Consider the following 22,266-nt stretch of genomic DNA (forward strand, 5'->3'; position numbering starts at 1 on the left):
CCCTGGCTGTCTTAGAACTTGATATGTAGACCAAGCTAGTCTCAAACTCACAGAGATCTCTCTGCCTCTGCCTTCCAAGCGCTGGACCAAAGGAATGCGCTCGAGCACTCGGCTCTCTAGCCCTGTTTATTTTTGAGACATTATCTAGCCTGGTGTGGTAGTGCATTCCTTTAATTCCAGTGCTTGGGAGGTGGACTGCTATGAGTTTGAAGCCAGCCTGGTCTATACAAAGGGAGACCCTGAGAGAGAGAGAGAGAGAGAGAGAGAGAGAGAGAGAGAGAGAGAGAGAGAGAGAGAGTCTTCTCCAGAACTAGGGGAAAGGTTAAAAGGTTTTGATTGCTTTAGGACAGATGAGCTGTCTTTCCTTGTTTGTCCCCACCCTACCTGCCAGGCACTTTTTCAGTTGCTACTTGAATGCCGTGGCTCCTGCCTACTGCCTTAAAGAATTTTCAACTTCTGCCCAGCACAGATCTGGAGCTCAGCCTTGGGAACCCATCCAGCACTCCAGGTTTTCATCCAGTGTCTCCGGTAAGTCAGTGAAGAATTTCTTGGAAGAGTGTTTCACATCTCTTTGTTGTAGATGGAAAGGTTTAGAAATGTGTGTGACAAGGAGTTTAGGGATTGTATGATAAAGAAAAAAACTTTTATGTGTATGAATTTGTATATACATAGGCACATGATGTACATGGTGTACAACCTGCAGGGCTGAGTTTCAAACTCATGTTGTCAGTCTTGGTAGCAATTGCCTTTGCTATTGATCCATCCTACAGGCCCAAGATGGTGAGTTTTTGTTGTTGTTGTTTGTTTGTTTGTTTTATTTTGTTTTGAAACAGGGTCTTACTATGTAGCTCTGGCTGGCCTGGAACTCTCCGTATAGATCATGCTGCCTTGCTGTCTTAGAACTCACTGTGTAAGTTCAGCTTGGCCTACGAGTTGTAGCAATCTTCCTGGTGTGCACCACTATTCCCTTTGGTTTTGTTGTCATGGTTGGTTTTTTTTTTTTTTTCTTTTTTTCTTTTTTTGGCTTTTATTGTCAGTTTCTGCCTCTACTTTATCCCCTGGGCCATATCTAGAGATATTAAGAAATTCTCTTTCTCAAGATGAGTCACAGAAGTCCTGCTCCAAATTTGGAAGGAAGGAATGTTGCACGAGAGTGAGAGGCCTAGGAATCCAAACAGACAAGCCTTTCTGGTTACCCTCGCAAGCTGTTAGCATTACTCCCCGAGGGCAAGTTAAAAGGGCTTTGGAAGCAGAGTCTTGGAACCAGGCAGGAGGCAAACTGACAAATTCAGGTGCTGGGGAGAATGGCAGCCCCAAATTTGGCCCTGAGCTCGGGACCCTCCCAGACTTGATTCTGTTCTTTATTTGCTTTTTTTGGTATCCTTTAAAAAATGGAGTCCATTTACTTACTTATTTTGATTTCTTTTGGTTTTTACTGAGTGTATGCACACCAGGAGGGTAGGAAACTCATTTCATAGCCCAGGTTGGGATCATTTGTTTGTTTGTTTGTTTGTTTTTTCTGCCTCAGCCTCTTGAATGCAGGGAATATAGGCCGGAAACATGATATTTGTCTAAATGACTTTTATTTGTTTTAATTTATTTACTTTTCTCAAAACAGGGTCTCAGTCTTCAGCCCAGGGTGACCTCAGACTCCTGGCAACCATTAATGCCAATCTCCTGAGTTCTGGGATTTGAGGCCTGAGCCACAATGCCAGACTCAAAATGTCCTTTATAACAATTTAGCTCAGTTGGTTGCTGTGGAAACCCTGGGTTTGATCTCTAGCACTACTTAAATCCACTGAGGCTGTGTACACCTACACATATTCCTAACATTTGGGAGGGGCACATGGTTAAGTCATTTTAACCTAGTGGGTTGGAACCCAATCTGAGCAACATGAGATTCTGTCTCATAAATAAAATAACGTGAAATACACAACTTTAATCCCAGCACTTGGGAGGCAGAGGCAGAGGCAGAGGCAGAGGCAGGAGGATCTCAGTTGGAGGCTAACCTGCTCCACAGGGTGAGCTCCAGGAAAGACAGAGCTACACAGTGAGGTCTTGTCTCAAAAATCAAAAAAACAAAATCCACTCTCCTCCCCCCGCCCCCCCCCCCCCCCCGCCAAAAAAATCAAAACAAACTCTGAAATAATTTATGTAAGGATAGTGTTTCTTTGAGCTCTATAAGACACTTTATCTCATTGATAAGATTTGGGGAGTGGGCTCGTGGGGATCCCAATTTGTAGCTGATAGGTCAAAATTCCTAAGAGTTGGGGTTGAAGGTAAGTGAAAACTGGGCCAGTTTTGGGGCTGGAGCCCTCAGCTTATGGGTTCAGTGCTAACTCCAGATAGACCATGTCAGAACTGGATTTGATTCCCAAGCCTCTAGCTGTTGTCTGCCATTCTGGGGTGGTAGGATGTGCTGAACAGGTTTATGTCAACTTGATACAAGCTAAAGTCATCTGAGAGGAGGGAACCTTAGTTAATAAAATGTCTCCATAAAATCAGGCTGTAGGCAAACCTGTAGAGCATTTTCTTAATTAGTGGTTGATGGGGATAGTGTCGGGCTAGGGAGCCATGAGACCAGGAGGAGCAGGCCTGGAGCACGGGTCGGGTAGAGACATGTCTTATAAACCTCAGAGTGAGCCTTAGCTACCAGGAGACCCCCAAATGAGACTTGAGAACCGAGTTTATGCAAAAACAAGATTATTGTTCCAGTGCACTGGGGTTGTCCTGCACCCAGAGGGGAGGCAACTCCTTCGTTCTCATAAGCCTTTTATACAATTTTTGAGGGCAGATCGTAGCAACAGCAACTAGGCACATAATGATTGGTGGTTCTGGTGACCTTTTTACATTAATTGGTTGGGGGGGGGCACTCAAGAACCTGCCCTATCTCCAGGGGGCTGGATAATTGGTTGGGTAGGGCCCGGGGACTCAAGAACCTGCCCTATCTCCAGGGGGCTGGATAATTGGCTGGGTAGAACCCGGGGACTCAAGCACCTGCCCTATCTCCAGGGGGCTGGATAATTGGCTGGGTAGAACCCGGGGACTCAAGCACCTGCCCTATCTCCAGGGGGCTGGATAATTGGTTGGGTAGGGCCCGAGGACTCAAGAACCTGCCCGTCTCCAGGTGGCGGGATAATTGGCTGGGCAGGGAGCGGGGCCTCAGGGACCTTTCCTAAGGCCCGGTGGGAAGTTCCAAGTCAGGACTCTCAGTCCAAAACCCCAAAATTTCTGTCTTGAGGTCAGCAAGAGTACGATTTTCCCTACCCCCGGGGCCTGTGCTTCCCTGTTCACATAGCCTTGTGCTCTCCACCACAGGAGGTCACATAGCCGGTAGCCAGGTTACACTTCCTTTCCCCTTATAAGGTCGCATCCCGCAGCACTTGGAATTTCTCCTTATGCAAATGAAGTATCTTACATCATCTCTCCTGGGCTAATGGTACGTGACAACACAAACCTTGTCCGGGACCCTGGCCAGCTCCCCAGGAGCATAAGTACCTCCCTTTCCTCCCAATAAATGAACGATGCTGTTCTTGTACGGACCAAGATCCTGTCTGTACCCTCCCGTGCCCTGCTAAGCTTCCTTCCCTCCAGTCCAGCCCCCTGTGCAATGCGCCTGAGAGGGAGAAGAGTACCTGGGATGTGAGGGGAGGGCCCAGTGCCACTGTGGGATGGTTATCCAGGGTTCTATAAAAAAGCAGGCCGAGTAAGCACGAGGAGCAAGGCTCTAAACAACATCCCTCCATGACTTCTGCATCAGCCCCTGCCTCCAGCTTCCTACTCTATTTGAATTTCTGTCAAAGATGTGAACAGTGCGGCAAAGGCCAAATAAACCCTTGGTGTTTCATCCCAGCAATAATAACCCTGACTCGGACGTAGGGTTACTTAAAGCATTCTGGGGGTCAGAGAAACGATTTGGGCTGTAAATACAGCAGGAAAAAACCTTGAGCATCTACTTTGCATGGACAGAGAGGTAGGGCCTGTGTGTGTTTGGAGCCGTTCTTTCCTGTCTTTCTGTACTGGGAATAGAAGTTTCATAGAAAGAAATTGCATGGGAGACTACCCAATTAGAACCATAATGATTGCGGAGGGGTTGGCATGTTGCAGGACTGTGAACCCCGAAGTTATGTTATTTACTGGAAAACATGTTTTTAGTTGTTGGCTCAGTCTTAGCACACACCTTTAGTCCAAGAGTTTTCTGCTTGAACATTTTAAACTGGATTAGACTCAACCATAGGCCAAGGGGCAGAGCAAGCAATCATTTGACAGGAAGTGAGCAGAGGATTTTTAAGAAAAACAAACAAACAAACAAACAAACAAACAAACAAACAAAAAACCCCATAGAGCGAAAGAGGTAGACAGAAGGACGCATAGAGACATACCGGAAGTAGAAGGGAGGGACATTGAGTTTGAAGGAGGTTTTTTGGAGACGGACTTGAGGGAGGGGATTCTTTCTGAGACATCGTCTGAGAAGGAAGGTTAGCTGGGTGCTTTCTCTGCTTCTCTGAGCGAGCAGGCTTTCACCCCATCGTCGGGTTCCGGAGTCTTCATTGATAAAATGCAACATTTGAGATTTTGCTAAAAACAACACCCGAGTGCTTGAGTTAAAGGCACAAACCATCACACCCTATCAGGTGATCCTTCATGATTTCTTATCTTGTTTTCCGGAAGAGTTCGGATCCCTCCACCAGGCTCTGAAGATGTTATGGCAGAACCTCCATCAGTTTGGCCAGAAGTTGGTTCGCCGGCGGCCCCTGGCGGCAAGTGAACAGTCTGAGTCTTCCTTGTCTCGATGTCTGACCACTTTGGACCTTGTGTCCTTGGGTGTGGGCAGTACCCTGGGAGCAGGCGTGTATGTCCTGGCCGGAGAGGTGGCCAGAGAGAAAGCTGGGCCGTCCATCATCATCTGCTTCTTAATTGCTGCCCTGTCTTCAGTGATGTCTGGACTCTGTTATGCGGAGTTTGGAGCCAGGGTACCGTGTTCAGGTTCCGCTTATCTCTACAGCTATGTTACAGTGGGCCAGCTGCTGGCTTTCATCACTGGCTGGAACCTCATACTCAACTATGTCATTGGTGAGGAGATGGGGACTTAGAATGGGTATGGGCATGATGACCATGGGGTGGAGTAGGCAAAGCAGGTTTTACCCTTATTTGTGAGCACTGCCACTTGGTTTGGGGGCTTGGGTAGTGGGAACCCCAGATGCCCTTCTCCCTTTTTGCTGCTTCCTTAAAGGATTAAACCTAAAAGAAGTGAGATTTGTAGTGAATGGACTTATTTCTTTTTGTTTGAGGCTTCAACTTTGTGGAGATACTCCCAGCTTTGCCTCCCCATCACTAGGCTTATAGGTGTGACCCACCATGCCTTATAGGTGTGACCCACCATGCCTTATAGAACTTCTGGTTTCATTTTTTTTTTTTTTATGAATACAAGGGTCTTATGTAGCCCAGGCTGCCCTGGAATTTGCCATATAGCAGAAAACGGCCTCAAATCTCAGATATACAGGCTTACTACTTCTCAAGTGCTGGGATTACAAGGCATGTGCCATCTGGTCTGGCCTGGTCCCCCAAACCTTCTTTCCATTTCAGTTTTAAAGGCTTGTTTTATTTTTAATTATGTGTGTAGGTTTGTACATTCAAGTGAAGGTGTCTGCAAAGGTCAGAAGCAGGAATTACAAGGTACATGACATGTGCACTGGAAACTAATCTCAGGCCTCTCGAAAGAGCAGTGTGCTTTTATAACCTCTCGGCCATCTCTCCAGACCCTCCTGGCTTCTGCTTTGAGACAGAGTCTCACTATATAGCTCGGGTTAGCCTGCAACTCACTACGTAGATCAAACTGATTTTGAGCTCAGAGTTCCCTGTCTCTATTTCTGAATGCTGGCATCAAAGGTGTGCACTTCCATGCCTGCCTCGCTCTTTCTTTCTTTCTTTCTTTCTTTCTTTCTTTCTTTCTTTCTTTCTTTCTTTCTTTCTCTCTTTCTCTCTCTCTCTCTCTCTCTCTCTCTCTCTCTCTCTCTCTCTCTCTCCCTCCCTCCCTCCCTCCCTCCCTTCCTTCCTCCCTTCCTTCCTCTCCTCCTCCTCCTCCTCCTCCTCCTCCTCCTCCTCCTCCTCCTCCTCCTTCTTCTTTTTTTCTTTTTTTCGGAGCTGGGGACGGAACCCAGGGCCTTGCGCTTCCTAGGCAAGCGCTCTACCACTGAGCTAAATTCCCAACCCCTCTTCTTCTTCTTCTTCTTCTTCTTCTTCTTCTTCTTCTTCTTCTTCTTCTTCTTCTTCTTCTTCTTCTTCTTCTTCTTCTTCTTCTTCCTCCTCCTCCTCCTCCTCCTCCTCCTCCTCCTCCTCCTCCTCTTCTTCTTCTTCTTCTTCTTCTTCTCTCTCTCTCTCTCTCTCTCTCTCTCTCTCTCTCTTTGGGTCAGGGTGTTATATAAGTAGACCAGGTTGGCCTTGAAATTTGTATGTTAACTGAGGATGACCTGAACTCCCAATTCTCCTGCTTTTACCTCCTAAAAATGGGATCACAGGACTCCTTGCTTCATTTCGAAGGATACAGGGTCTCAAGTAGCCCTGGCTGTACCAGAACTCATGGTATAGACTCCCCCGTTTGTTCCTCCTGAGAGTTGGGATTAAAGGCCTGCAGGATGTCTAGGAATTCCTTGTTTATTTCAATGAGATTAGTTTTACAGACTGTTCATCATTTGGAGTGTTTGTTTACCTGCTACATTTTTGAAAATTCCTAGACCACTATTTTGTTTGTTCTTGTAGTGCCTGGGCTCAAACCCAGGGCCTTGAGTATGGGAGGCAAGTACTCTGCCACAGGGCTAAATGCCTATCCCAGGAAACTTGTGAGATTATCTATCTATCTATCTATCTATCTATCTATCTATCTATCTATCTATCTAACTGTTAATTAATCATTTTATTTGTTTACATATCAAATGATATCCCCCTTCCCTGTTACCTCTCCACATCCTTCCCCCACTATCCCATCTCTCTCTTCCCTCTTCTCTTTGCCTCTATGAGGGTGCTCCTCTACCCACTGACCCATTCCTGCCTCACTGCTCTAACAGCCACCTACTTTGGGACATCAAGCTTTCACAGGACCAAAGGCCTCTCCTCCCACTGATGTCAGATAAGGCCATCCTCTGCTACATATGTATCTGGAGCCATGGATCCCTCCCTATATACTCTTTGGTTGTTGTTTTAGTTCCTGGGAGCTCTGGGTGGTCCAGTTAGTTGATATTGTTTTCCCTATGGGGTTGCAATCCCCTTCAGCTCCTTCAGTCCTTCCCTTAGCTCAGGGGTCCCTGGTCTCAGTCCGCTGGTTGGCTGTGAGTATCTGCATCTGTACTGGTCAGTTGCTGGTAGAGCCTCTCAAAGAACAGCCATACCAGGCTTCTGTCAGCAAGTACTTCTTGGCATTGGCAGTAGTGTTAGGGGTTGGTGTCTGCAAATGGGATGAATCCCTGGGTGGGGCAGTCTCTGGATGACCTGGAATGGAGAGATTATAGATCTTGTGTATGATTTTTACTCTTGCTCCTCATGGCAGAGATTGAGATTAGATATGCTTCTCTCTCTTCCTGTCTGTATTCTAAGGGTTCACTTTCTGCTTGTGAATGAAGGCTTCCCTTCCTCTTACAGGAGCAGCCAGTGTGGCTCGGGCCTGGAGTGCAGCTTTTGATGGCCTCATAGGGAACCATATCTCCCAAGCCCTGCAGACGACTTTCCCTATCCAAGTGCCCAGCTTTCTGGCCAAGTATCCAGACTTTTTTGCACTTGGTCTGGTGATAGTCCTCACTGGTGAGTCAGGCTGGAGCGGGGTGATGAGTGAAGATGTGAAATCCAAGGCACAGGAGGAGGGCAGGGTGTTTTCCCATACCAGGGGCTGTGGGTCTGTAGTAAAATACTGAGTAACAATATGTCTAGCTTTCAACCACAGAATGTTGGAGGTACCCTCTTCCCCACTGTTACAAGCCCGGTGTCTGTGGTACCCTCCAACCTTCTGCTGAGATCCACTCAATTACATTGATTGATTGATTGATTGATGATTGTATGTGAATGTGTGTGGGTTACATGCATGTGGATGTCACAGGGCAAATTGTCGGAGTTGTTCCTCTCTACCATGTAAGGGCCTGGAGACAGAACTCAGATCCCCAGGCTTCTTGGTAAGCCTCTTTTACTTGATAAGTCATCTTGCAAGTTTTCTTCTGTATGAAGACCACATTTAAAAAGAAAATAAATTAGATCTTACTTTATGTGTATGTGTTTTGCCTGTGTGTATGTATGTATGTGTGCCAAGTATCTGCCTGGTATCAAAGCTACCATATGGGTTCTGGGAACTGAATCCAGGTCCACTGCAAGAGCAGCCAGTGCTTTTAATCAATGAACCATCTCTCCAGCTTGAGATTTTGACTTTGGTCCACAATCTCCCTTCTTGTGTATCTGGGTTGGTTAAACCCTTGTGTCCAGGTGTGTGTCCAGGTATGTGCCACCACAACCATGTTAGGGTTCTTACTGTTTTCTTTCCATTCCTTTTCCTGCAGGAATCCTGGCCCTGGGAGCACGAGAGTCAGCCATGGTCACTAGGGTTTTCACAGGAGTGAATCTTTTGGTGCTGTGTTTTGTCTCCCTCTCTGGCTTCATTAACGGCAAGCTACACAACTGGCAGCTCACAGAGGATGACTACAAACTGGCTTTGTCAGAGACCAACAGCACTGACAGGTCAGCTCAGGGCAGGAAGGGGCGGAAAGTAGGGGTCTGGCTAGTGGGCCCATGTGATGCATGTAGCAGCCCAAAGCTGTGTGCCAACAGAGGGATACTATGGAAGTTGTGTATACCCCTTCAATAGTTTTCTTTTAATTTTTTTAAATTTTGAGATGTTTTCTTTTCTTTTTTTTTTCCTTTTCTTTCTTTGTTTTTTTTCTTTTTCCTTTTGTTTTTTGGAGACAGGGTTTCATTAAAGGCTTGTGCACTGCCCCATCCCCATCAGCTTTTTTGTTTTTTCAAGACAAGGTCTTACTGTATAGCTCTAAATGTCCTGGATCTCTCTCTGTGTAGAGCAGGCTGGCCTTGAACTCAGAGATCCACCACCCTCTGCCTCTCAAGAACTGAGATTAAAAGGTGTGAGCCATTATGTCTGGCATAATGTTTGTTTGTTTTTAAAGATTTATATTTATTTCATGTATGTGAGTACACTGTTGCTGTCTTCAGACACCAGCAGAGGGTATTGGATCGCATTACAGATGACTGTGAGCTACCATGTGGTTGTTGGGAATTGAACTCAGGACCTCTGGATGATCAGTCTGTGCTCTTAACTGCTGAGCCATCTCTCCAGCCCCATGCCTGTTAGTCCTTAATATTTATTTGTGTATGAGTGATTTTGACTGGTTATATGTATATGTACCATGTGCGTGCCTGGTGCATGTGGAGGCCAGAGAAGGGCATTGGATCCTCTGTAATTGGAGTTAAACGTGTTTGTGAATTACCATATGGGTTCTAGACATTGAACTGAGGTCCTCTAGAAGAGCAGCCGGTGCTGAGTCATCTGTCTAGTCTCCTTTATGGTTGTTTTTGAAGAAGGGTATTATGGATCTCAGCCTGGAATCTAACTTACTAAGTAGTGAATGATACCACAGACTTCTGATTCTCTTGCTTCTATTTCCCAAGTGCACACACATGTTGGGATCAAACCCATAGTATGTATGCTAAGCAAGTACTCAACCAACTGAGCTATGTCCTAGCATCCCTCGTCCTGCATCTTCACTATTTTTGTGTTTTGACACAAGGTCTTGCTATGTAGCCCAGACTACCTATGAGGTCTATAGATACAGTTGGCTGTGAACCTTCAGCCTTGAGTTCCTGCGTGCTGGGATTATAGGCATACCCTGTTATGCCCTGTGTTCCTGCAATGATTTCCTCCTTCTTTCTCTTGCCACAGCTTGGGACCACTGGGCTCTGGAGGGTTCATGCCTTTTGGCTTGACGGGGATTCTCCGTGGTACAGCCACATGTTTCTTCGCCTTCATTGGGTTTGACTGTATTGCGAGTACAGGTGAGTAGTAGTCCCTCTGTCCTATCAAAAGTATATACATGTAGGGCTGGTGGAGGGTTAGCCTGCTTTGGGGAGCATAGGAGGGGAGAGGGTGTGTGTGGTGGCCTGTAAGTGCTTCTGAATCAAGGTCCCTTCCATCCCTGCAGGGGAAGAGGCCCGCTGTCCCCAGCGTTCCATCCCATTGGGCATCGTGATCTCACTCTTCATTTGCTTTCTGATGTATTTTGGTGTTTCATCCGCACTCACCCTCATGATGCCCTACTACCAGATTAACATCAACAGCCCCTTGCCCCAGGCATTTATCCATGTTGGATGGGGCCCTGCTCGCTATGCAGTAGCTGTGGGAACCTTATGTGCCCTTTCATCCAGGTTGGTATCAAAGGTTTTTCTCATTTGCTGCTAGATTGTCAACTGTCCCAGCCTTTGAAATAGAGAGAAGAGAGGGAGGAGAAATGTTTTACATGGCTATAGGAGCAGGGCCTGCTCCTTGACACTCTCCGGAGTCTCTTACTTGTGTTCCTCTTCTCTACCAGCCTCATAGGTTCCATTTTCCCAGTGCCTCGGGTGGTGTATTCCATGGCAGAGGATGGGCTCCTGTTCCGGAAACTTGCCCAGGTTCATCCTCGAACACACACCCCGGTCCTAGCCACGGTCCTTTGTGGAGTCATTGCAGGTAAGACAACCACAGCCTTACCAACTTCATCAGCTTGGCTATGTTCACTAACTAATGCCTCGCCATGTTTTACACCTACCTTTTATTCTTAATCACTTTAGCATTCATGGCTTTCCTTGTTGAGCTCAGTGATCTGGTGGACCTCTCATCCATAGGGACTTTGCTCGCCTATTCTTTGGTGGCCTTCTCTGTTCTTGTCCTCAGGTGAGACTCCATCACGCCTTGGGTGGGTGGTATGGGGCCATGAAGTCAGCTAGATGTTTATCCTGGCTGTCACTTGTGTGCATGGGGGCAGCTGGTAATGTTCCCATGTTACCTTACTCATTCAGGTACCAGCCAGACCAGAACTTAAGCTCTTGTAAGAAGGAGAAATCTGACAGTATGGCTGTTGAGCTGGAGCCTGGGCTTGAACTTTCTTCATGCATGGAGCCTATGTCTCCAGAAGGGACTCCAGGGATTGCAAGGGGACTCTGTATGCCCATGGACACCACCCCAACTTTGAGATCTGGCCGGATCGTCTATGGATGTGCTTCCCTGCTTGGTGACCACTGGGACTTTACTCCTTGGGCATTTGGAAGCTGATAGCATGGGGTGGATGTCACTAGCAGAGCGGGAGGTATGGTACAGACAGGTTTGGTGAGATGCAGCCCAGTGTTCTGACAGACTTCTCCCCAACTTGACTTGCAGCCCTCCTTCTGGTGTTCCTGTGCCTGATTCTGGTCCAGTGGTCCACACAGCTGTTCTCTGGTAACCCAGTTTTGATAGCTGTGGCTGTTTCACTGTTTCTTCTTACTGTCGGGGTGGTCACTGTCATCTGGAGACAGCCTCAGAGCACCATTCCTCTCCACTTTAAGGTAGGTGACTGACTTCTCTTATGATAATCCACCCTATGGAGGTTGTCATGTCTGACTTAAGGTCTAAGCATGTTTTACTTTACCATGGAAGGAAGGGGCAGGAACTGATAAAACCAGTGGACATGCTGGGCATGGTGGTCCTTGTCTTTAGTCCCAGAACTCAGGAGACAGAAGCAAGGATAGGTAATCCCCAAGTCTGAGGCCAGCTTGGTCTACACATAATATTTCAGGCCAGGAGAACCTATTTCACAACCCCCTCCCAATACACCAATGGGCAGAGCTTCCAGATACTTAGGAGGCTGAGGCAGGAGGATCACATATTAAAGGCCAGCATGGACTGCAGCTACTTCTAGATTAGTAGTTTAGTGACATTCTGACTCAAAATAAAGATAATACAGGTATGTTGTTGCTCCCTACCTACACTTTTAATACTAGGGAGGCAGGGGGAACTCAGGCATTTAAGGCTATGCTCAGTTTAAGCAAATGAACAAAAATCCCAAAGTCTGGGAGATGTAACTCAGTGGTAGAACACTTGCTTAATATGTATGAAACCCGGGGTTGGGGATTTAGCTCAGTGCCTAGGAAGCGCAAGGCCCTGGGTTCGATCCCCAGCTCCGAAAAAAAGAACCAAAAAAAAAAAAATATATGTATGAAACCCTGGGAGCAGTCCCCAGTATTGAAAAGAAGCCAGAGGGAGGTAGGATATAGTCAGTTCATAGAGCAATAGTTTAGAATGCATGAAGTATTAGGTTTGATACTAGCACCACACAAGCCAAGAATATGCTGCATGTTTATAATCCCAGCACAGGGGAAGTGTAGGAGCTGGAGAACCAGAAGTTCAGGGACCTCTTTGAGACCCTATATCCAAAAAAATAAGACATCTACTGCTGGACGTGGTGGTGCGTGCCTTTAATCCAAGCACTCAAGAGGTAGAGTCAAGCAGATCTCTGAGTTTGAGGCTAGCCTAGTCTATAGAATGGGTTCCATGGGCTACTCAGAGAAACTCTGTGTGGAAAAACCAAAAGCAACCAACTAAACAAAAGACATCTGGGTGCCGGAGCCATGGCTCAGTGGTTAAGAGCACTGGCTGTTCTTTCAGAGGTCCTGAGTTCAATTCCCGGGAACCACATGTTGTCTCACAACCATCTTTAATGGGATCTGGTGGCTTCTTCTGACATGCAGGTGTACTTGAAGGTAGAATACTAATATACATAAAGTAAATACATGAATCTTAATAAAAATTTTTTTCTTTTTTTTCGGAGCTGGGGACCGAACCCAGGGCCTTGCGCTTGCTAGGCAAGAGCTCTACCACTGAGCTAAATCCCCAACCCCAATAAAAATATTTTAAAAATGGGGGAGAAAGACATCTGCTAGGTATGTGGTACATTCTTTCAATGTGCCTTTAATCCTAGCACTTGGGAGGCAGAAGCAGGAGGATCTCTTGAGTTCAAGGCCAGCCTGGTGTACAAAGAGTTGCAGGACAGCCAAGATTGTTATATAAAAAAAACTTTGTGTCAAATCCCTCCCCCCAAAGGCACTTACTTATAAGCCCCATCTCAGTGTTTTAGTGCTCAGTATATGTCCCTTCTGGCAGATCCCATGGAGTCTGCAGTATAAGCAGGAACTGACTGCAGAGCCCAGGGAGGGGGGTGTGTCTTTCACTCATGGAGAAGAGCTCAGGTGTCTAGTATGCACAGGGATTTACAGGCTGTGCCCACAGGTTCCAGCCCTGCCTGTGCTTCCTGTACTGAGTATCTTTGTGAACATCTACCTGATGATGCAAATGACTACTGGGACCTGGATTCGCTTTGGTATCTGGATGGTGATTGGTGAGTAGCTTACTGGGGAAGAGATCCTTTGACAGCTGAGTACAACAGTCTTCTAGTTGCCTGTCTTTGAAAGGCCCTGAGGCCATGTGGAGAATTCTCTAGTGGGTACCTGGGTAAAGAGCTGATCAATTGCACTTCTCTGTCTCTATTCTCTTTTAGGATTTGCTATCTACTTTGGATATGGGATCCAGCACAGCTTGGAAGAGAAGAATGACCAACAGCCTACAGCCTCAAGCTCCCAGACTCCCCAGGAACATACTCCTAGTGCTGAATTACCTTAACTGCAGAAACTGGATGCTTCTAGGACTCCATGGGTGTCCTTTCCTCTCTCTCAGTCTCTCAGTTTCTCTCTCTCTCTCTCTCTCTCTCTCTCTCTCTCTCTCTCTCTCTCTCTCTCTCTCTCTCTGTGTCTCTCTGTGTGTGTGTGTATGTGTGTGTTCAGTACTGGGAATTGAACTTAGAGCATTGTGCATCTGAGGCAAATGCTTCACCTGATTGAATATCTCTTGTAGGTGTCTAAGTCAAGGGAAAGTTTGAATATTTGTGGGCTGTAGATGGGATTTATTTTTATAGCATTATTATTTGTGAGCAAATTTCTTAACTTTGTGTGTGTGTGTGTGTGTTGAAATTGGACCCATGATTTTGCATATACTAGGCAAGTACTCTACCACTGAGTCATATCCCTAGCCCCCTTAGTTATTTAACTGACAATAAAATTTAGATATTCACATATTATAGAATGGCTAAATAAAACTGATTAATATATCTGTTTCTTTTTCTGTTTGGGCAGGGTTAGTCTTGTATGGCCCAGATCAGACTTGAACTTGAGATCATCTGAACTTCCTTATTATTTATAGTGTGTGTGTGTGTGTGTGTGTGTGTGTGTGTGTGTGGAGAGAGAGAGAGAGAGAGAGAGAGAGAGAGAGAGAGAGAGAGAGAGAGAGAGAGAGGGAACATATACCACAGTGTTTGTGGAAGTCAAAGGACAACTTTGTAGGTTCTTCACTCTTTCACCTTTCACAGATTGAATTCAGGCCTTTAGGCTTTTGTGGCAACCACTTTACTCACTGAGGCATCTTGTTGGCCCTTATGTCCGCTCTCCCTCACTCCCAAACAGTATCATAGCTGAGAACGACCATGAACTCTTGATCCTTTTGTCACTAGTTCCACAAGTGTTGCTATTATAGGAGTGGACCATGTTCCTTGTTGTTTTTTATTCTGTTTTTCAATACAGGATTTCTCAATGTAGTTCTGACTACCCCTGTTACTTGCTCAATAGACCATGCTGGCCTTGAACTCAGAGATCTCCCCCTGGAGTGCTGGGACTAAAGACATGTGCCACCCCTGGCCTGTCTCTGTGCTCAGTTAATATAGAGATAAAAATCATGCCAGGGCTTTAAGCATGTTAGGACAACCACTTTATCAACTCAGCTCCACGTTAATGTTTTGTGATGAAAACATTTAAAACGTTTTGTAGCATTTTCCAGATATATAGTACATTGTTCATCTGTGGCCATATGTATATGAACTTGGAGGATGTATATTATGTTAAGTGAAATAAATGAAGTTTGAACAAGCATGGATTCTTTTTCTATGTGTGTATGTGGGTACACATGCCATGCATGCATGTAGACACCGGAGAACAGCTTGTGGGAGTCACTTCTGTCCTACCATGTGGGGCTTCAGGCTTGAACTCAGATTATCAGACTTAGTGACAATGGCTGTTACCAGCTGAGACATCTCATCAGCTCTGCTTTTTTTTTTTTAAATAAAAAAGTTTCATTATGTAACCTAGGCTGACCTCCAACTCAGGCAACCTTTCTGTATCAGCCTCTTGAGTATATGCCACCACACCCAGCTAGATGGACTAATGCTCAATTCCTATTGAGATCCAGAGATTGGCTGGGTATGATGGCATATGACTGGAACGTATTTTTAGTAGAAGCATTACAAATTTGAGGTCAGCTCAGTCTTCATGGTGATGTAGGGAATATCAAACAGGCAAAACAAAACCATGTAGGGGCTGGAGAGATGGCTCTGCTTTTTAACTTGCTACTCTTGTACAATACCTGGGTTTGATTCCTAGCTTTCTCATGGTGGTTCAACTGTCTGTCACTCCAGTTCTAAGGGTGCCAACACTTGCTTCTGGCCTCTGCAGGCCCCTGAAAGCATATGGTGCATGTACATAGACTCGGGTATACACACACAAGTAAAAATAAAAAAATATCATGTAAAGATTGTCAGGCTGGGTGAACACAAAGTTTACTATTGAAGCTTTATCAAAACGTGCACTTTTTCCTCCAGTGTGGGCATCTTTCACACAACTTCTCTATTCCTGAGCTGCACCCCTACCCTGTTTAGATATCAGAAAACAAATATGATAGTCAAAGGGAAGCTGGGTAGGGCGATTCAGGACTGTCATCGCAGAACAGTAGCTAAGGCAGGATAATGCCAGGAGTTGAAGGCCAGCTTAGACTATGTAGTGAGACCCGGTTACAAAAAAGAGCCTGAGAGATAGATGGCTTAGTTGACAAGCCTAAGGCTCAGAGTTCAGATGCCTGGCTGTTCTAGAACTCACTATGTAGACCAGGCTGGCCTCAAACTCACAGAAGTCAAGAGATCCTCCTGCCTCTGATTCCCAAGTGCTGGATTAAGGTCATAGTCTAGCACACCTGGTCTTATGCTGGGTTATTACATCTCATTTGCATCTGGACCCCAGTCATACTGCCTGTTTTATTTAGGGTTTTGCTGCTGTGAACAGACACTATGACCATGGCAAGTCTTATAAGGATAACATTTAATTGGGGCTAACTTACAGGTTTGGGAGTTCAGTTCATTATCAATCAAGGTGGGAGCATGGCAGCATCCAGGCAGATGTGGGACTGGAGGAGCTGAGAGTTCCACTTCTTTTTCCAAAGGCAACTAGCAGAAGACTCACTCCAAGGTGGCTAGAATGAGGGCTTGATAGCCCACACCCACAGTGACACACCTACTCCAACTGGGCCACATCTAACAGTGCAATTCCCTGGGCTGAGCTTATAGAAACTATCACACTGCCTTTGTGCACGGCCTTGTGTTTCTCTGTGTTCTTCTGCACCCTGGTCCTTACTTTCTTATTGCTAACCCCCTTGGCTCTCCTCTCACTTCATTTTCCCTTCTTTCTCATGGAATCTATTTCCTGATTGCAAAGCAATGGTGGGAAAGGGAGAGCCCACCTCTCTTGGTAGCGGGTAAGGGATTCTGGGTCTCTTCTGATATTGGCTTGGTATATTCAGAAGTGGGTAATAAGGAACACAATGTCTACAGGGACATTTGCACATGAAGCCTTGTGTAGGAGGGAGGCTGCCCCTGAAACCTATTAGAGTTGCTGTTCTTGGAGCCATTCCAGGAAAAGCTTCTGTGGGTACAGTAAGGTTTCACATCATAGAGATGGCTGTTGTCATCTTGGGTTAAACAGTGTTTTCTTGGTGCACACACCACACTGAATGGAAAAGATCCCTAGACTTCATCAGAAGACGGCAAGGAGCAGAGTGGGAGAGTACTGTGTGTGTACCAACCTGGCAGTTTAAACATGTCTAGAGGCCTCACCTGGAACAAGCTCTATAGACAAGGCTGGCCTAGAACCCACAGAGATCCTCCTGACTGCTTCCTGAGTACTGAGATGAAAGGTGTGAATCACCACTCACTGGTGAGTACTCAAAATATAAAGATATCACCAAGGCATATGCAACCTAATAATGAAAAGGCCTTAGATAAGATTATGACTGAGGTAAATCAAACATTCCTTACTTCAGTCCTAGATTCTGTGTCCTTCACCAAGGTCCACAGAACATCGCCAAGACAACTGTGAGCAGTGGAATGCTTCCCAGATTGATTACCTCACTGGCACTTGGCCTTGAGCGCTATGTACTCTTTCTCTGGCTCCAGAAACTTTTTCTAACTCTAGTTTCATTCATATCAAACTCAGTGTCCCTTAGTTCCAGGCTCCTCCCCAAGATAATCCTCTCCTTATTCTAGGCATCTTATAAAAAGGCTTAGTTCCCACCTTTGCTCCCTACATCCTCCTAGAACTCTAGGAGTCATGTGGGCCATAGTCCCTTCACCAAGACAAATAAGTGCCTTCACCCCACTGCCTCCTTGTAGAATGTTCACTGGCTCCTTTCATTTACAAACAGTGCATCTGATAACCCAAGTCCAGTCCAAACTTACTCTTTAAAACTCTATTATTTTTAGTGTATATTTATTAATTATTTTAATAATTGGTGTTTCATTTATTTTTTGCTTTATGTGTTACATTTTTTAGGGAACACTGATGTTTTAATACATGTGTATAATGGGGCATAACTGAACCAAAGTAACCCCCATCACCTCCCTCACTGAGATTTTGATGCACTTTCTCATTTCGACATTAGTAGTTCTGGTGACTCTCCTGACATCCTGCGATGGTTTTCTTTTACATTTCCTTGCTGAGGAACAAGGTGGGATGCATTTCTATTTACTTATTGGCTACCCGGTGATCTCTGAATATGTCACCCTCCTTTTGTAGAGTCTATGTTGAATTTGAGGATTCTGGACATCTCTGTGAGTCTGCAGGTTGGTACACACACAGTACTCTCCCACTCTGCTCCTTGGCCTCTTCTGATGAAGTCTAGGGATCTTTTCCATTCAGTGTGGTGTGCACCAAGAAAGTACTGTTTAACCCAAGATGGCAACAGCCATCTCTATGATGTTTGAGCCTCATTAAACCTCACTCTACCCACAGAGGCTTTTCCTGGAATGGCTCCAAGAACAGCAACACTAATAGTGATGATCACAAGGACACTAATAGGCATTACTTAGGGAGCTATCTCTCAGGAGACTGTCTCAAGGAGTTTACATGGACCATTCAATTTCCAGTGCTATTATCCTTATGTACAAGGAATGCACAGGACACACATTTTTTTTTTTACAAATATTGTCTTGATCTATGGAGGTTTTAGCTTTTAGTTTTTCAACTTTATGAGGGCACAAAAGTTATCTACACAACCATAGCCTTTTCAAATCACAATAATGTAAATGTTTGTTCATACACACCTACTGACTTTTCAATTTTGTGATGGTCTGAAAGTACATCTGTGCAACTTGATTTTCAACTTTGCAATGGTGTGGAAGCTTGTTCAATATGACTACAGACCTCAGCTTTGAAAAGCAGACTCAGTATGACCACTGGCTTTGTCAACTCTGTGAAAGCCCACCCAACACAGCCACTAATTCTCAGCTTTACAACAGCACAAAAGTACAGTAAGTTTGATAACTGATTTTTTTCACTTTATGACAGTGCAAAAGCACATCTTTATGAACATTGATTTTTCAACTCTACAATGGCGTGAAAATAGGTTCAAGACAATTACTCATTTTCAACTTTAATCACAATGATGCTAAAGTGTACTTGATACAACCACTTATTTTCACTTTTGAAACAATATTTTCCCTTTCTTTCTTTCTTCCTTTCTCTCTCTCTCTCTTTCTTTCTTTCTTTCTTTCTTTCTTTCTTTCTTTCTTCCTTCCTTCCTTCCTTCCTTCCTTCCTTCCTTCCTTCCTTCCTTTCTTTCTTTTTTTTGAAACAGGGTTATGCTATGCAGGCTAGTCTGGGATCTGGTATGTTGCTCAGGCTAGCCTTGGACTTTCAATCTTCCAAATTCAGCCTCTTGAAATCACAGGTAGGTACTACCATACTTGGCCATTAGTCAAGAAATTATGTGAGACATTCAGCATTTTATTACTGAATGATTTTGTGTTGGATTTTGCCCAGGCTAAAGGGTGTGTTCTAAGCACATTTGCGGAAGGCTGGGTTAAAACTGTGGTGCTTGGTTGGCAAGATGTCTTAAGCACATTTTAAATTGCTTTTCTTCAGTGTATGATGGGTTTATTATGGGTAGTGAGCAGCTGGTGAGTGTCTTACAGAGAGTAAAGAGGTGAGATGGGGATGCTAGCTGGTATGGTATATTGCCAAGACTTAAGGCTTTCCCAAGAGTGTCACATGAGCAGGGTTGCTCCCTAGAATGAGCCTGAATTGTAATAAATGGAACGGTATTAGTGGGCTTCTGTGAATTCATTGGACCAACTTATTCAGTAAAAATGCCAGCATGGAAGGATATAATAATTAAGAAAAGTTACATCTATACTCTCCCAAATTTACCTCCGGAAAATGACCATGGAAGGCTGGCTGAAGATAAGTTAATCACCAAGGAAATAATGAATCTATCCCAGAGGCCTTGGTAAGCTCTTTGTAGTCAAACCTTTTAATTTTGTGGGTGTTCTCTGGGATGGTTTATATTATTGTAAATCTTCCCACACTCTTTACACGATTTTGCCATGTGAGTTTTCTTATGCCGTCTAAACTGGTGGCCATGACTAAAGCCTTCTCACATTCCTCACACTCATGAGGTTTCTCTCCAGTGTGAATCCTATCACATTTAAAAAAGAAGCTTGAGGGCTGGACAGATAGATGGCTCAGTGGCTAAGAGTCCTGACTGCTCTTCCAGAGGTCCTGAGTTCAATTCCCAGCAACCACATGGTGGCTTACAACAACCTGTTTTTTTCTTCTTTTTTTTTCTTTTTTTTCAGAGCTGGGGACCGAACCCAAGGCCTTGCGGTTGCTAGGCAAGCGCTCTACCACTGAGCCAAATCCCCAACCCCTCACAACCATCTGTAAAGAGGTCCGATGCCCTCTTCTGGTGTGTCTGAAGACAGTTATAGTGTACTTATATATAATAAATAAATAAAAAAGAAATTAAAAAAAAGAAGCTTGATCTGTATATAAAGGTCTTCTTGCATTCTTTACATTTCTTTTTTTTTTATTATTTTTTTTTATTAACTTGAGTATTTCTTATATACATTTCGAGTGTTATTCCCTTTCGAGGTTTCCCGGCAAACATCCCCCTCCCCCCTCCCCTTCTTTATGGGTGTTCTCCTCCCCATCTTCCCCCCATTGTCACCCTCCCCCCAAAAATCTAGTTCACTGGGGTTGTTAGCAGGACCCAGGGCTTCCCCTTCCACTGGTGCTCTTACTAGGATATTCATTGCTACCTATGAGGTCAGAGTCCATGGTCAGTCCATGTATAGTCTTTAGGTAGTGGCTTAGTCCCTGGAAGCTCTGGTTGCTTGGCATTGTTGTACATATGGGGTCTCGAGCCCCTTCAAGCTCTTCCAGTTCTTTCTCTGATTCCTTCAACGGGGGTCCTGTTCTCAGTTCAGTGGTTTGCTGCTGGCATTCGACTCTGTGCTTGCTGTATTCTGGCTGTGTCTCTCAGGAGCGATCTACATCCGGCTCCTGTCAGCCTGCACTTCTTTGCTTCATCCATCTTGCCTAATTGGGTGGCTGTATATGTATGGGCCACATGTGGGGCAGGCTCTGAATGGGTGTTCCTTCTGTGTCTGTTTTAATCTTTGCCTCTTTCTTCCCTGCCAAGGGTATTCTTGTTCCCCTTTTAAAGAAGGAGTGAAGCATTCACATTTTGATCATCTGTCTTGAGTTTCATTTGTTCTAGGGATCTAGGGTAATTCAAGCATTTGGGCTAATAGCCACTTATCAATGAGTGCATACCATGTGTGTTTTTCTGTGATTGGGTTACCTCACTCAGGATGATATTTTCCAGTTGCAACCATTTGCCTACGAATTTCATAAAGTCATTGTTTTTGATAGCTGAGTAATATTCCATTGTGTAGATGTACCACGTTTTCTGTATCCATTCCTCTGTTGAAGGGCATCTGGGTTCTTTCCAGCTTCTGGCTATTATAAATAAGGCTGCGATGAACATAGTGGAGCATGTGTCTTTTTTATATGTTGGGGCATCTTTTGGGTATATGCCCAAGAGAGGTATAGCTGGATCCTCAGGCAGTTCAATGTCCAATTTTCTGAGGAACCTCCAGACTGATTTCCAGAATGGCTGTACCAGTCTGCAATCCCACCAACAATGGAGGAGTGTTCCTCTTTCTCCGCATCCTCGCCAGCATCTGCTGTCACCTGAGTTTTTGATCTTAGCCATTCTCACTGGTGTGAGGTGAAATCTCAGGCTTGTTTTGATTTGCATTTCCCTTATGACTAAAGATGTTGAACATTTCTTTAGGTGTTTCTCAGTCATTCGGCATTCCTCAGCTGTGAATTCTTTGTTTAGCTCTGAACCCCATTTTTTAATAGGGTTAATTGTCTCCCTGCAGTCTAACTTCTTGAGTTCTTTGTATATTTTGGATATAAGGTCTCTATCTGTTGTAGGATTGGTAAAGATCTTTTCCCAATCTGTTGGTTGCCGTTTTGTCCTAACCACAGTGTCCTTTGCCTTACAGAAGCTTTGCAGTTTTATGAGATCCCATTTGTCGATTCTTGATCTTAGAGCATAAGCCACTGGTGTTTTGTTCGGGAATTTTTTTCCAGTGCCCATGTGTTCCAGATGCTTCCCTAGTTTTTCTTCTATTAGTTTGAGTGTATCTGGTTTGATGTGGAGGTCCTTGATCCACTTGGACTTAAGCTTTGTACAGGGTGATAAGCATGGATCGATCTGCATTCTTCTACATGTTGCCCTCCAGTTGAACCAGCACCATTTGCTGAAAATGCTATCTTTTTTCCATTGGATGGTTTTGGCTCCTTTGTCAAAAATCAAGTGACCATAGGTGTGTGGGTTCATTTCTGGGTCTTCAATTCTATTCCATTGGTCTATCTGTCTGTCTCTGCACCAATACCATGCAGATTTTATCACTATTGCTCTGTAATACTGCTTGAGTTCCGGGATAGTGATTCCCCTGAAGTCATTTTATTGTTGAGGATAGTTTTAGCTATCCTGGGTTTTTTGTTATTCCAGATGAATTTGCAAATTGTTCTGCCTAACTC

The 22,266-nt window shown here is 44.9% G+C and overlaps 1 protein-coding gene across 2 annotated transcripts; it reads left to right on the forward strand.

Annotated features, from left to right (window-relative positions):
- Positions 1–322: 322 nt before the first annotated feature.
- Slc7a3l1 (solute carrier family 7 member 3 like 1) lies at positions 323–14,165 on the forward strand. Of its 2 annotated transcripts, none has more exons than XM_087651729.1 (12): positions 323–532; positions 4,672–5,073; positions 7,636–7,794; positions 8,538–8,715; positions 9,932–10,044; positions 10,191–10,413; positions 10,578–10,717; positions 10,819–10,921; positions 11,047–11,258; positions 11,405–11,571; positions 13,292–13,400; positions 13,560–14,165. In XM_087651729.1, the coding sequence occupies exons 1-12, from the start codon at positions 415–417 to the stop codon at positions 13,679–13,681; spliced, it is 2,046 nt and encodes a 681-aa protein (XP_087507855.1). In that variant the 5' UTR covers positions 323–414; the 3' UTR covers positions 13,682–14,165.
- Positions 14,166–22,266: the final 8,101 nt, after the last annotated feature.

This window comes from Rattus norvegicus, chromosome 1, assembly GCF_021556685.1.
Source record: "Rattus norvegicus strain SHRSP/BbbUtx chromosome 1, alternate assembly SHRSP_T2T, whole genome shotgun sequence".
NCBI classification, from domain to species: domain Eukaryota; kingdom Metazoa; phylum Chordata; class Mammalia; order Rodentia; family Muridae; genus Rattus; species Rattus norvegicus.

What these genes read in the sequence shown, in the direction of transcription:
- Slc7a3l1 (XM_087651729.1), top strand. Translation starts at nt 415, where the DNA reads ATGCCGTGGCTCCTGCCTACTGCCTTAAAGAATTTTCAACTTCTGCCC. An exon ending in GAGACCAACAGCACTGACAG is followed by an intron (nt 8,716 to 9,931) that starts GTCAGCTCAGGG and finishes CTCTTGCCACAG; the next exon opens with CTTGGGACCACTGGGCTCTG. An exon ending in TTCTCTGTTCTTGTCCTCAG is followed by an intron (nt 10,922 to 11,046) that starts GTGAGACTCCAT and finishes TTACTCATTCAG; the next exon opens with GTACCAGCCAGACCAGAACT.